This window comes from Camellia sinensis, chromosome 4 (genome assembly GCF_055761805.1).
Source record: "Camellia sinensis isolate YWXY chromosome 4, ASM5576180v1, whole genome shotgun sequence".
Lineage (NCBI taxonomy): Eukaryota > Viridiplantae > Streptophyta > Magnoliopsida > Ericales > Theaceae > Camellia > Camellia sinensis.
Window position 1 is genome coordinate 49,375,675 of NC_138964.1, and position 12,815 is coordinate 49,388,489.

General features: G+C 34.8%; 1 protein-coding gene across 1 annotated transcript; it reads right to left on the reverse strand.

The window, feature by feature from the left end:
• Positions 1-290: 290 nt before the first annotated feature.
• Positions 291-3,911, reverse strand: LOC114323655 (Leucine-rich repeat protein kinase family protein). The gene has a single exon (XM_082924831.1). The coding sequence runs from the start codon at positions 3,104-3,106 to the stop codon at positions 515-517; it is 2,592 nt and encodes an 863-aa protein (XP_082780957.1). The 5' UTR covers positions 3,107-3,911; the 3' UTR covers positions 291-514.
• Positions 3,912-12,815: the final 8,904 nt, after the last annotated feature.

Below are 12,815 nucleotides of genomic sequence, written 5' to 3' on the forward strand. Positions count from 1 at the left end.
TTTTTATGTCTAGTAATTACTCAATATGTGAAAGACAAGAAACTAAATATACTTATTATTGGTATTTTGGACTTCTAATGCCGTTATTCATCGATAAATCCGTCAATTTTGTCTGATATTGACCAATATATGACTGTATTGCTGATTTCGTTACATATCCTCGTATTGTTATTTAGAACGGTGCCATCAATAGTCAGGGCAAGACCCAATTGTTACTTTTTTTGTTATAAGAGATGGAAGAATCAAATCAAATACAAGAGAAAATTTTGAAAAAAATGTGAGACGAATGCTGCATTTAAAGGATCGAGCCGTGTATATAAATTAAGCTTTTGTGCCACCAACAATGGTGAGGCAAAAGGAACGAAGCTAAAGTCCAAAACAGAAATCTCAAGATAACTATACATTTCCATCCATAGCAGCATAGAAAGAACTCATAGCATAAGAACAGATCATAATCAAAAGTAAATAAATGCAAAGAACAAGACTTAAATTTCTCTTACTTCACATTTGTTCTTCATTGATGTGTAACTGGTTCAATGTCCTTAAGAAGTCCGACTACCTGCTGCATGCTTGGTCGCTTTGAGGGAAGATCAGCAGTGCATAGGTATCCAATCTTCAATGCTTCCTCCATTTGTGTCTCTAGTCCCGTTCCACGAATTTTTGGATCAATTGCCCTGGATACCTCGTTCTTCCTTACTAGGTCTCTTACCCACGTGACCAAATTCACTTCTTTCTCATCTGGATATTCATCTTCAACTGGCTTTTTCCCAGTAATGAGCTCAAACAGAATCACCCCAAATCCATAAACATCAGATTTTGGCGTGGGGCTCTTTGGGGAGCCAGTTTCCGGCTGAAGAAACTCCGGTGGGACATACCCAGGAGACCCACGAGCAATTTCATCTTCTAGGCCGTTCCCAAAAATCTTGGCCAATCCAAAATCAGACAATCTAGGCTCCAAATTGGAATCGAGGTAAACACTACTAGCTTTGACGTCCCTGTGAATTATAGGAGGTGAGCAACCATGATGGAGAAATGCAAGTGCACGAGCAGTGCCAAGTGCAATTTTGTGCCTAAATCTCCATGTTGTTAACAACCCTTCCGACCCAACATTTTGAATCCCATTGTTGTCATCTTCTTCCCATGTGTCTGTGCTCCAATCTTCGGTTGTTTGAAGCCCAAGTGGCAAATCATGAAGCAAGTTTTGCAAATTTCCATTCTCCATGTAATCATAAATGGCGATCCTTTGGTCACCAGCTAAGCAATATCCAGTCAGTGGAACAAGATTAGGGTGCTTAATTCGACCAAGATGCTCGAGCTCTCTTGCAGCTTCTTGGTCAGTCATGGTTGATCCATGGACCAAAACTTTCACAGCCACGTGAATCCCACCAGGTAGAAATCCCCTATAAACTGGCCCAAATCTCCCTTCAGCCAGCAAAGTGCCACGGTCAAAATGTGAAGTTGCAGACAAGAGGTCTGCAAATGTGAAATTCAACAATGGTTTCTCAAAAATGACTACTGGGACCGATGTTGCGAGCTTAACATCAGCAACCCAAGTGGTTGAATCAGTCTGGAATGAAAAGGGCCCGGAAATATTTTGTTCTTCCTTGTAAGAGTTCTGTTTCACTGCCCACAGTCTGGTTTTTCTCCGACAACCAAAGGCTAGAAACAAAAGCCCCACAAGCAAACAAACCAGCGAGATGGCTAAAGCTAGAGCAAGCTTGAGCCCCTTATGTTGGGGTGGTTTCTTTCTGAAAAGATCTGGGTTTGCAGCGATGGGGCAGCTATTTAACAACCCAATGAAAGCGGTTTCGAGGGTTCCAGGTGAAAACTCCGAAGCACAAAGGGTTAAGTTGTTGTAAGAGAAGTTGAACCGCTCCATCCAAGGAAGCTTTTCCAAGAGCGATACCGGTATATCTCCACTTAAATTGTTGTATGAAAGATCAAGTACTTGGAATTCTTTTATACTTAAAAGAGGAATTTTGCTACTGAGGTGGTTTTTTGAAAGATCTAATGTTCTCAAACTACTCAATTCCAAAATTTCAGCAGGAATACGGCCAATGAGGTTAGTTTCAGACAAGTTGAGATACTCTAAACTAGAGATCATACTAATTTCCGGGAATGCTTGTTTAGAAAATCGATTATACGCGAGATTGAGGTGTTTTAGATTCTGAGCATCATTCAGATTACTAAAAAACTCTCCACTAAGATGATTCTCAGACAAGTCTAGATAAACCAAACGAGACCAATTGAAGCTGGAATTGAAATGTACCTGAGAAATGTGACCCCGAAACTGGTTTTGGCTCAAATCAATCACCGCCAATGGCTCTTGAAACACACCAATTACAGAACCCTGAAACAGATTCCGTGAAATGTTGAGATATGTGGTGGATTTCAACCCCAAGAAATCCGAATCCCGCCCTCGAATACCATTCCCAGCAATGTTGAAGGATTTGAGCTTAGGAAATGCAGCACCAAAACCATGAGGAAGAGTACCACTCAGTTGATTTGATGAAAGATCAATTGAAACCAAATACTGGCAATTCAGAATCCCAAATGGGATTCTTGATTGGAACCGGTTTCGAGCAAGCATAAGAACTCGAAGCCTAAGAAGGGAGCTCATAGCTTCGGGGATGGTACCAGAGAAATTGTTGCTAGAAAGGTCCAAGGTTTGAAGTAGCCCAAAATTGCCTATGTTGCTTGGGAGATTGTCAGAAATTTGGTTAGATGAGAGATTGAGAGTCTTGAGTGAACCCAAACTCCAAAGATCTGAAGGCAAACCAGTGATTTTGTTATTGCTTAGATCCAATAATTCAAGGTTTCTGAGTTTGCCAATGGTGGTGTCTGGAATCAAACCAGAAAGACCCAAGCCAGAAGCAACCAAACCAATGACATTTTCTTGCTCACAGAACACACCTTGCCATGAACAAACAGGAGCAGAGAAGTTGTATCCTTGAGAAGAAGATAAGCCCATTTTTTGCAAGAAATCAGAGACAAAGTACCCATCTGTATTGGGTTCTTGACAAACTAAAGGCCTAAAGAACAGAGTTAGAACAAGAACAGAACCAAAAAACCCAAAACCCATTTGGGGACAACGCCTAAAACTCATAAACAGGAGAGAGAAACAGTACCAAAACCCTCTAATAGATTCAAAACCTCAAACTCTATACCTTCAAAACCACCATTTTTGTGTCGTAAATAGCTCTGGGGTCAGTTTGTGACTCCATTAAATCCATAGCCCAACTCCACCAAGTGGGTTGTGGATTTGGGGGGTTTTAGCAAAAGATGATTACTGGGTTTAAAACTCAATCCGCCATTTTCCCAGGAAAATTGTGCCAAGAAAACCCCACAAGACTCGCTGCAAATTACCCAATAAGTAGGAAACTATTGTTCAGAAACAAATGGGGTCTGTGGGGCAACTAAAGAAGTTTGAAGGGTTTCAAGAGAAGAATGTGAGCTTTCCTTGTCTGTACTTGCAGGCATATATGAAAGACAAGAAAGAAAACAAACCCCACTGTAGAACCCTTTGTCTGTGTTGAAGAACATGAGAAGATTTTAAATTGGTCTATTTACTTCTACAATACAGTTTTGAATGAAAACAAGTGAGTGTTGCAGAGGAAGGAGGGAGAGAGAGAGAGTGTGTGTGGGTGGAGTGGTCAGAAGTTGGGGTTCATAAATAAATGACAAGGATTGAAGAAAATGGTTAATGGGTTGGTGAATTTATCAGCAAAGCTGTGGGTGGAATTGAATGATTCTGCATTGAGTGTGTTGATTCATCATCTTTTTCTTTCCCTGTTGAAGATGTTCTGATTTCAGCATTCCTAATAAAAATGAAACTGCTTTCTCTTTTTTGTAAAATGTTTTCCAAAAAACATCTCCCTTTCATAAAGTCAAAACAAAACTAGCAATTAATTCTGTTAGGAAAGACTTTTTGATTCTCCGAATTAAAGGGTTGGTTTTTTGGCAAAATATTTTTAGTAACTTTTTTTTTTAGTGATTTTTTAAAATAAAAATAAATAATCTTTTAGCTTTTAGGTCCTAGATTAATTTTTTTTAAACAAATAAAAATAATTTTTTTATCTTTAACGAATTATTTTAGAATTTTTTTAAAAAAATATTTTTTAATCTTTTGAGATTAGGATTTGAAAAAAAAAAAATCTTTTTTGACACAAAATTTTAAAATATATAAAAAAAATTATGATTTTTTATTTAGATATTTTGTAAAATAAATTGTTAATTAATTTACATAACTGTTTAGACAATACGTCAGTATAAATATATATACTCATGTATTTTCTACCTTATTTTAAATTTTCATAATCTATTGGTTACTCAAAATTTTACTTTATAATATATTGTCCAAATTAATTATAGACCATCACTTTGTGAGGGAGGTGGCAAAAAATGTGATGCCCCTGCCTTATTCCAAATTAAAAAGATGCATTCCATTTTAAATCTATAGGGCCATTTGGGAACATTCTAAAAAAAGTCAAAATTTAACTTTTAATTTATTTTGGAATATATCATCTTTCACGTAAGAAAGTCAAAAAAGTCAAAAAAATCAGCTTTTAAACCCTCATTTGGTTTTCTCATTAGAGCTAAAAAAGCACAAAAAGATAAAATAGGCTATATAAGCCAATAAGATAAAATAGTACTTTTTACTCATAATCATTACACTTTTTCTCTCACAAAAATCAAAAAAGTCCCAAAACAAAAATCAAACAAGACTAAAAAAGTCTCAATACAAAAAATTTGGCTACATTAGCCAATGCCAAACGACCCGTTAGCATCTTCCCAAAACACATTGAAGAATTTCAAAGGTTACTCTCATAAATTCTCATTTCACCTTTCTCCATCAACCCATGGAGATGGTGGGGTTGCTGTGTGCAGCCATTTGGGTTCATTTTTTGGTCTATTTCGATGATTCGAAATATTTATTTTTTAAGATATATCAAGTAAAATATATCTATAAAAAATTAAGTTGATCGAATATCGTTAACTATTTCATCGTTGTATTTGTTTTTAAAGTGAATGGTTTAAATTATTGAAACGTGTTCCGAAATGAGTCCAAATAACTACAAAACAATGGTTGTTTACACAACAGTCACTCAATCTCCTCAAAGAATTATGATATTTGTTAAGGATAAATAATTATGTTATCACTCTAATAAGGCCATCTCCAACATTTAACCAAATCCATCACCAAATTTAAATTTGGTGAAAAAGTACACTTTTTTGGTCTCCAACGGTTTTATTAAAGTTGTATCAAATTGAGAACATCCCAAATCTTTCACTAAACTGAGGATGTCTTGCACCTTTCAACAATTTACTGTGCATAGCCGTTGAGTGCTGACCCATCAGACGTCCAGCCGAACGTCTCCCGGGATGACCACCTAAAGGCAAAATTTGTGAAAATTTTACATTGACCAGTCGACCCCTGATGACCACCTTTGCATCTTTTTTTTTAACTTACCTTCCTTGTTGGTTCAAAAAATCATGATTTGGGACAACCTCCAATGAGGCACTTCGATTTAAAGAGGCCTTTCACAAACAATAGAAACTAGATTCTCCAATACAGAAAAATAATTTGATCAATACATATATGCAAATCCAATAATCTACTCAGCAAATTCAAAAGAAAGCCTTGTATAATCAATTTGTTATAGTCCAATGAATAATGAATAGTCTTGGAGAACTGAAAATTGATGAAGTAGGTCTTCTGTATTTGTCTATTGGTGATGGTAAAGAGCCACCACAATCCGCCATTAGAGCTCGCTTTAATGGTTTCTCTATTCAAAAACAAACACATAGTTCATGCCATGAAAAACCAAAACCCATATATATATATATACAGAGAGACAAAGACAGAGAGAGAGAGCACCTGAGATGATATAGGATTGTAGCTAAAAAAAAAAAAAAATAGCTTTAAGCTCCACAGTGAAACAAAGCTTTCTTGAATCTAGAAACCAAAAAACCCAGAGCAGAATCAATGAGCTCTATCCCTCACTATATACCTCTGTGACCTTCATAATCAAAACACAACCCAAAGAAAACAAAGGACTCACTTTTTCCACGACATTCTCGCACTTTCTCTCTCTCTATTTGCAGAGAAAGAATTCCTTGGTTTTCATTATTGGAAAATGGCTTTTGTATAGCCTTATTTTTTACTAACTTTGAGCATTAATTAAGGCGGGACCCAAGCGTTATTTTTAACGTTTCTAATTAGGTTCATGTTTATTGCTGCGTAGTAAATAAATTCATGTATTTGGTTGCTCAAAACCATTTCCGGATGAATGAGAATTCAATGTGCATTTTCGGGTTTGTGGAATTGAATTTAGGTGGGTTTACTATACATTGGTGAAATGTACTTGTCCCACATTAGAAAGGCTTGAGGAATTGTTTGGGTTTATATACCTTAGCCTTGGATACTTAGGATGGGCCCTAGGGGTACCCAAGTTTGTGGAATGGTGAGGTTATGGGTGTAGTGGGCTAGACCCATTAGACCCAAAATTAAAACCATCCGCGCACCGCCGTCCGTTCGTCCGGTCGGGCGGGCTAGGCTTGGGCACGGGTGCGTGGTGTGAAGTTGGGTTGGGTTTGTCCGGCCCAATACTTATCTTTTTGGGCCAAAATCATTTGCATTTTATTTTTTTAATTTTGAATTCCGATTTCAAAATTCAAATTAATTCTGTTCTAGATTTTTTCTACCTGAACAGGTTTATACCTGTTCATTCCAAAACCGGACAAATCTATATATGTTCAAAACAGTCCAAACAGATCTGTATGAGTTCAAACAGTCCAAACATATTCAAATTTGTTCGTGTCTTTCCAATCTGTCCGAACAGGTTTTATACCTGTTCAGAAAAGCCACCAAACTGCCTATAAATTCCAGCCTTCCAGCAATTCAGAACACACATTTTTCCTCAGATTTTTGTCTCTCTTCTCCCCTTTCCATCTTCCTATTTTCTGCATTATTCAGCATTTAATTTTAGAAAAAGAAAGAAAGAGTTTCATCATAGTTTTGGTTCGCAAGACTTGAATTTGTAGTACTGCAAATTGAAGTGTTAGTCATTGCATCCTAGGAAGTAGACGTCGGTAAAACTCGAAGCACCAGAGCAAGGGCGAAATCTACTTTAAGGAGATTGTGTCCAACACAAGCCTCGATATTATTTTCTGTAAGCATTTAATTCGGGAAATAATTTATATAATTATTTTCTGGATTATTTTATTTTATTGTTTATTTATTTTATACATATGATTTACACACTTATACCTTTGTGGGTTCTAACATTCATAACAAAGCCTCACTGACTCGTAATCAAGCAATGCACTTGCTAAGCTGGAATATAGTTGTCGGTCAATCGGCCAGACGTCTGATCTGTCGTCCCTCTAGTCGACCTGTGTTTTGATGACAGTCACAAATTCACCGTTTGAGTGGCTGATATCAGATAGAGACATTCGTGTTTTTTTTACTTAGATTTGGTGAAATATTTAGTAAACCGTTGGAGATGTCCTAACTAAAGTTTTTAACATAAATTTTATTAATATAATATTAGGGCATGTAGAGAGCTACGCTGGTGAAAACATGTTAAGAACACAACATTTTTTTCAATTGTTTTATTAGTTGTTCCACACATGGTTTAAATTTAGCATAACTGATTTACTAATTGAGAGTAGCATATGAAGTTTTGTTTCCTGTTTTCTTATAGTTTCTTTGCTCTTTTATTGGAATTTTCGTATGGAAAATTTATAGCTCCAACTCATTGGAAGTAAATTCTTCACAAGCTATTGATTTATTTATTTATTTTTCAATGATACGTATATAGAGTTCCTATATTGGGAATAACTCCCTTATGATTCCATCATTTTTTTCATATCCTTTTAAGACTCTATATAGCTCCAACTCATTGGAAGTAAATTCTTCACAAGATATTGATTTTTTTTTTTATTTATTTTTTTTAAGTGAAACGTATATAGACGATAGTGATTCAAACTATTCATTTATTATGTCTTAAAAAAAAGAATATACATGTAAAATATTAGTTTGATTAGATATCCATAAACACATTAACTAATCATGACATGGATAGGCCCACAAGGCTTACGGCCCACAGCAAACCACCCCAAACCCATCGCTTGGGACTCATAGCATAACCCGTTTGGCAAAGCCCAGGACAGCTGGAGGCCATCTGGACATGGAGGGCCAATGGCATTCAGGCACATGACAGATGGGACACAGGCCACATCAGCAGACAAAGATCTGCAGAGTTATTGCCACAACACATCACCATTAATGCAGCTCATCATAACATTTATTACGACAACACCTCCCCGTCGGAACAGAGCCCCTCACCCTGAACAAGGTAAGCTACGGCACAGGCTTTCGGCGGAAGGGGGCACGTCACAAGGGACAGTGAAATGATTACCAAAGGATATAAGCAAGAATGGAAGACAAGAGGAAGGTTAAGCTTTTCTATCTCTCGCGCTCTCTCTTTATATATATATATATATATATATTTTCCTTCCTCCTCTACTGATTCGCACGCCGGAGGGTTCACTAGGAGACTACCCCGTTCCCCTTGTGGACTTGCTTGCAGGTCATCTGGTGGAACCATCCGCCTGAGTCGGGACTTGAGGAGCTTGGACCAGCCCGGCCCATCCACCCAAGACGAACTGCATTATCAAATCATATTTTGTTTTATGAAATTGATAGTACATATAATTTTAAACTAAAATCATCTATTTTATAAGACAAAATACTATAATTAATTAAGTTAAATTTTTGAATATATATATATTATTTTTTCTCTAGGCTTACAAGATTAACGGTCACCATCGTGGGTCTCATAGGACCCTCACGAAATGGAAGCTTGAAGGGTATAAACAGAATAGAGTTTGAGAGGAGTCATTCCCTCGGATATTTCATTGAAAGAGAGGGGGCAAAAATGAAAAAAGAAGAGTTGGATAAGAAATGTGGAACAGTTCAATTGTAATACTGCGACTATTTTTACGGTTACTTTGAAAATTAACTATTTTAGTTGATTTTTTACATATATAAAAAAAATACAAAAAAGTAAATAAAATAGTTGACATTTTATAATTTTTTTTTTTTTTTTTGATATTTTGGCAAAAATAGATTGTTCCCAAACTTGCCCTCAATATTCTGCAAGGCAAGGCAAATGCTACTACACACACATTTGGCATCTCCTATGTTAGTACACTTTTTATGCTTTTATCTTTTTTTAATCATATTATCTCTCTATTTTTCTGTATACATTTTCGTAAAAAATTAAAAAGTGTACTTATTTAAATCATCAAAAAAAAAACTCATTGTTTATATTTTGGACAACTCTAATTCGTGATTTAATTCAAGCTTCTTGATGATCATGAACACTAGATGAGAGACGTTGTGAGCAACTTGCGTTCTGTCTTGGAACTACTTCATTCTGATTATACTTTCACAAGAGGAGGAAAAACAGTTTTAGGACAATAACAATGCGACTCTCAAAATCTCACAAATATGTTCCTAAAATCTTGTTTTTTGTCTATATGTATTATTTATTGTCATTGTTATTATAATATTTGTGCTAATTATTTTTATTTATTATTTTGCTAGACTAACACATAGAGTCCACTACAGATTCTTAATTATTTGAGTTGTTTATTTGTTTAATCACTTTGTGTAAATTATCCACATAAAAAATTAAGTCATACACGTAGTAGCTATATAATTTTATCACATTTGTATTATAAAAAACGAACAATAAGAATGGTTTTCAAAATACATCATACATTTATTTAAAGAAAATTGTGAAAAAATTATATGGTTACAGATGTTAGATTGATCTTTTTTTTCTTTCTTTTATTCTTTTTTTTTTTTTTTTTTTTTTTAAGATGATGTACACAAAGTGACCTAAAACATGAACAATTCAGATGATCAAAAAGGAACCCATGATAGACTCCACACACCTAAACAGCACCGACCAATCCAATTAATAGAGTACAAACAATCCATTTCCATTTTTAATTAACAAAATACCTTTCTTTAAGAAACACTTTAAATTGTTTTGTATATTTTGATAACTATCCCTGAGCAAAAATAAATAAATAAATAAGTGTTTCGGAATTTCTTTATTTTTGTTTATAAATACATAAAACAAAAATAAAACAAAAAATAAAAACATATTGATATTGAAAACAATGCCTATTTTTTATTTTATTTTTTGGGTTTCCCTATTTGGATTTTTATCAAAAAAATCACTACAAGTTACCACATCACTATCTTTACTTTTCTACATACTTTTTATAAAAAAAACACTAATTAAAATGGCTGATTTTTAAATGTATGAATTATATATAATAAAATATTTGTGATTACCGGGTACGTAAAACCGCATCGTCCCTCTTTGATTTATGTTGGGTTTACTCTTATTAAAGTGTCGAGTTTAACTCGAAGTCTTGTCAACTGTTTGGATTTGTTGTTTTTGGAAACTTTTCTCAAAATCCTCGTCCTTATTTATTCCGGTGTCGAGTTTCACATGTTTCGAGAGACATGGGGTTGGATCCGGGAGCTTTCCGTTCAGCTAGTAAAAATTCAAACTGGGAGGCAGGGCTGCACGTGAGGGGGCTCGGGCCGTACGTGCATGAAGTTAGGCGCACGTATGGAAAGCTGGGGTGGTTTGGGTGCAATACTGAAATAATTGCACGTGAAATAGCAGGTGCGGGAAAGAGAGGGCCACACGTACGGGGTGAAGGCCGCACGTGTGGTGAAGGCATGCCGCACGTGCGGGAAAAGGGGCGCACGTGCGAAAGTCTGCTGAGTCTGAAAATCAACCTTTTTCTTTCTTCTTGGGCTGAGTATATATCACTTTTTCATCATCCCTCTATCTCTAAAAAACATTTTTCTCTCCCTTCTCTCTACATTTCCTACACCAAACTAGATTAAATCATTGATTTCTTCAAATCCATTAGAATTTTGATCCTAATCCCTTCATCAAAGTTTGATAACTTCTCAAAGGCTACATTTTGTGCCGTGGAGATCAAGTTTCAACACCGTTGATTTTGGGGGTTTCATTTCATTTCATTTTCAAAATTTGAGGAGTTACATATATATTTTTGCAAAATTATGTTGATTTGGAACTCTTTTGGGAAGTATGGAAACTTTGATTTTGGCTCATGTGTGAATGATTTTAAAGGTGGGTTCTGATAATGTTTTTTTTCTAAAAATCCTTGAGATTGTGAGTTATATTCTTGTAGAGAAGTGTTAGCTTGAAATAATTTCTTTCAAAATGAGGAGGAAACCTAGTTTATGAAAACCCTAGAAATTTGAAATTTTTTGAGAAAATGTGGTGATGTTATGAAATTGATATTTGACCAATATTATAACAAATGTTGACATGTGGAATTTCATGGTATATGAGAATTAGTGGGATTGGAAGTTTGTTGTTCAAAATATTGAATAGTCATGAAATGAGAAAGTTGATGGAAATGCATAAAATGTGGAATGTGTTGCTCCTCGATAGAGATTGATGAGCATATATTTATCTTGTGAAATTTCATTGAAAGAGAGTTGGGAATTGTGATCATAAATGGAAAAAATTGTGTGGAAGAATATTTTAATGCATTGATATATATTGTATTGGTATTTCAATTCATTTGATTATTACGAGTTTTGAATTGAGAAACTGAAAAATCTTACATTGAATTGTTTTGGGGTAAATACGTTGGTAAGTCCGAATAGGAGGTGTAGATGAAATTGATTAAGTAAGCCTGAGTGTCCAGGATGAAAGGTCGAAAACACGCATGAAGGAGGTACCACGTGCCTTCCGATTAGCTACCGGTAAAGTGGTGGTTTTGGTAGTGCTAGTTATACCTATTTGCAAACACCAACCTAGGGATTACCTGAATCGTATTTACCGCCCTTTGAACTTGATGTAAAATTATTAAATTTTTAAGTTTTTATTGAGTATGATGGTTTTCAAAAAGATGATAACGTGACTTTCTTTTAAAAGCATGGCATAGCATATGCATTTCATCTTGTGAGAATTGTATAAAATGTATATACTTTGTTAAGAATTTCTTATTGGGTTTTATGCTCACCCTATGGGATTTTGTGCAAGAAAAGATGCGATGATTCCGCCAAATTAAGAGCGTGGAAGTGTATGTTGAGAGCACAAGACTCTTGTGTTGTTGTGATTATATTTTTGCAAGCTAAGAGCTATATTTCTATGGGTTCGAGCAACCATTTTATATAACCGGGTTTAAGCCTTGGACTTTGTAACCCTTGAGGGCATTTGTTTATTTTGAATTGGATGTTTTACATACTATAGATTCATGTACTAGAGTCATTGAATGTATATTCGCATGTAGAACTACTTTGTAAATTTCTTATGATTAAATATGCAAGTGTTGGAGATTTATTTTCCGTCTATCATACAGAGCGATGATTGGTATACTTTTATTGTGTATTTTGTGGAGCGTTACAATATTTTTATGCTACGTGACTATGAATCTGTTATTTTCTATTTAATTTTATACATAAATTAATTTTGAAAATAAATTAAGAAAAACTTAAACATCAAGAGTTAAAATGAAAATTTAAAAATCAAAATAAAAAATAACTAAAGCTTAGTTTGGCATTAATTAATATAGCCAACTTTTTTGTGTTGGGACTTTTTTAACTCGTTTGGTTTGGATTTTTTGGCTTTTTAATTTTTGTAAGAGAAAAAATATAAATGATTATGAGTTGAATATTATATTTTATCTTATTAACTTATTTAGCTTATTTTGTCATTTTATATTTATTTTAATCTTAAAAT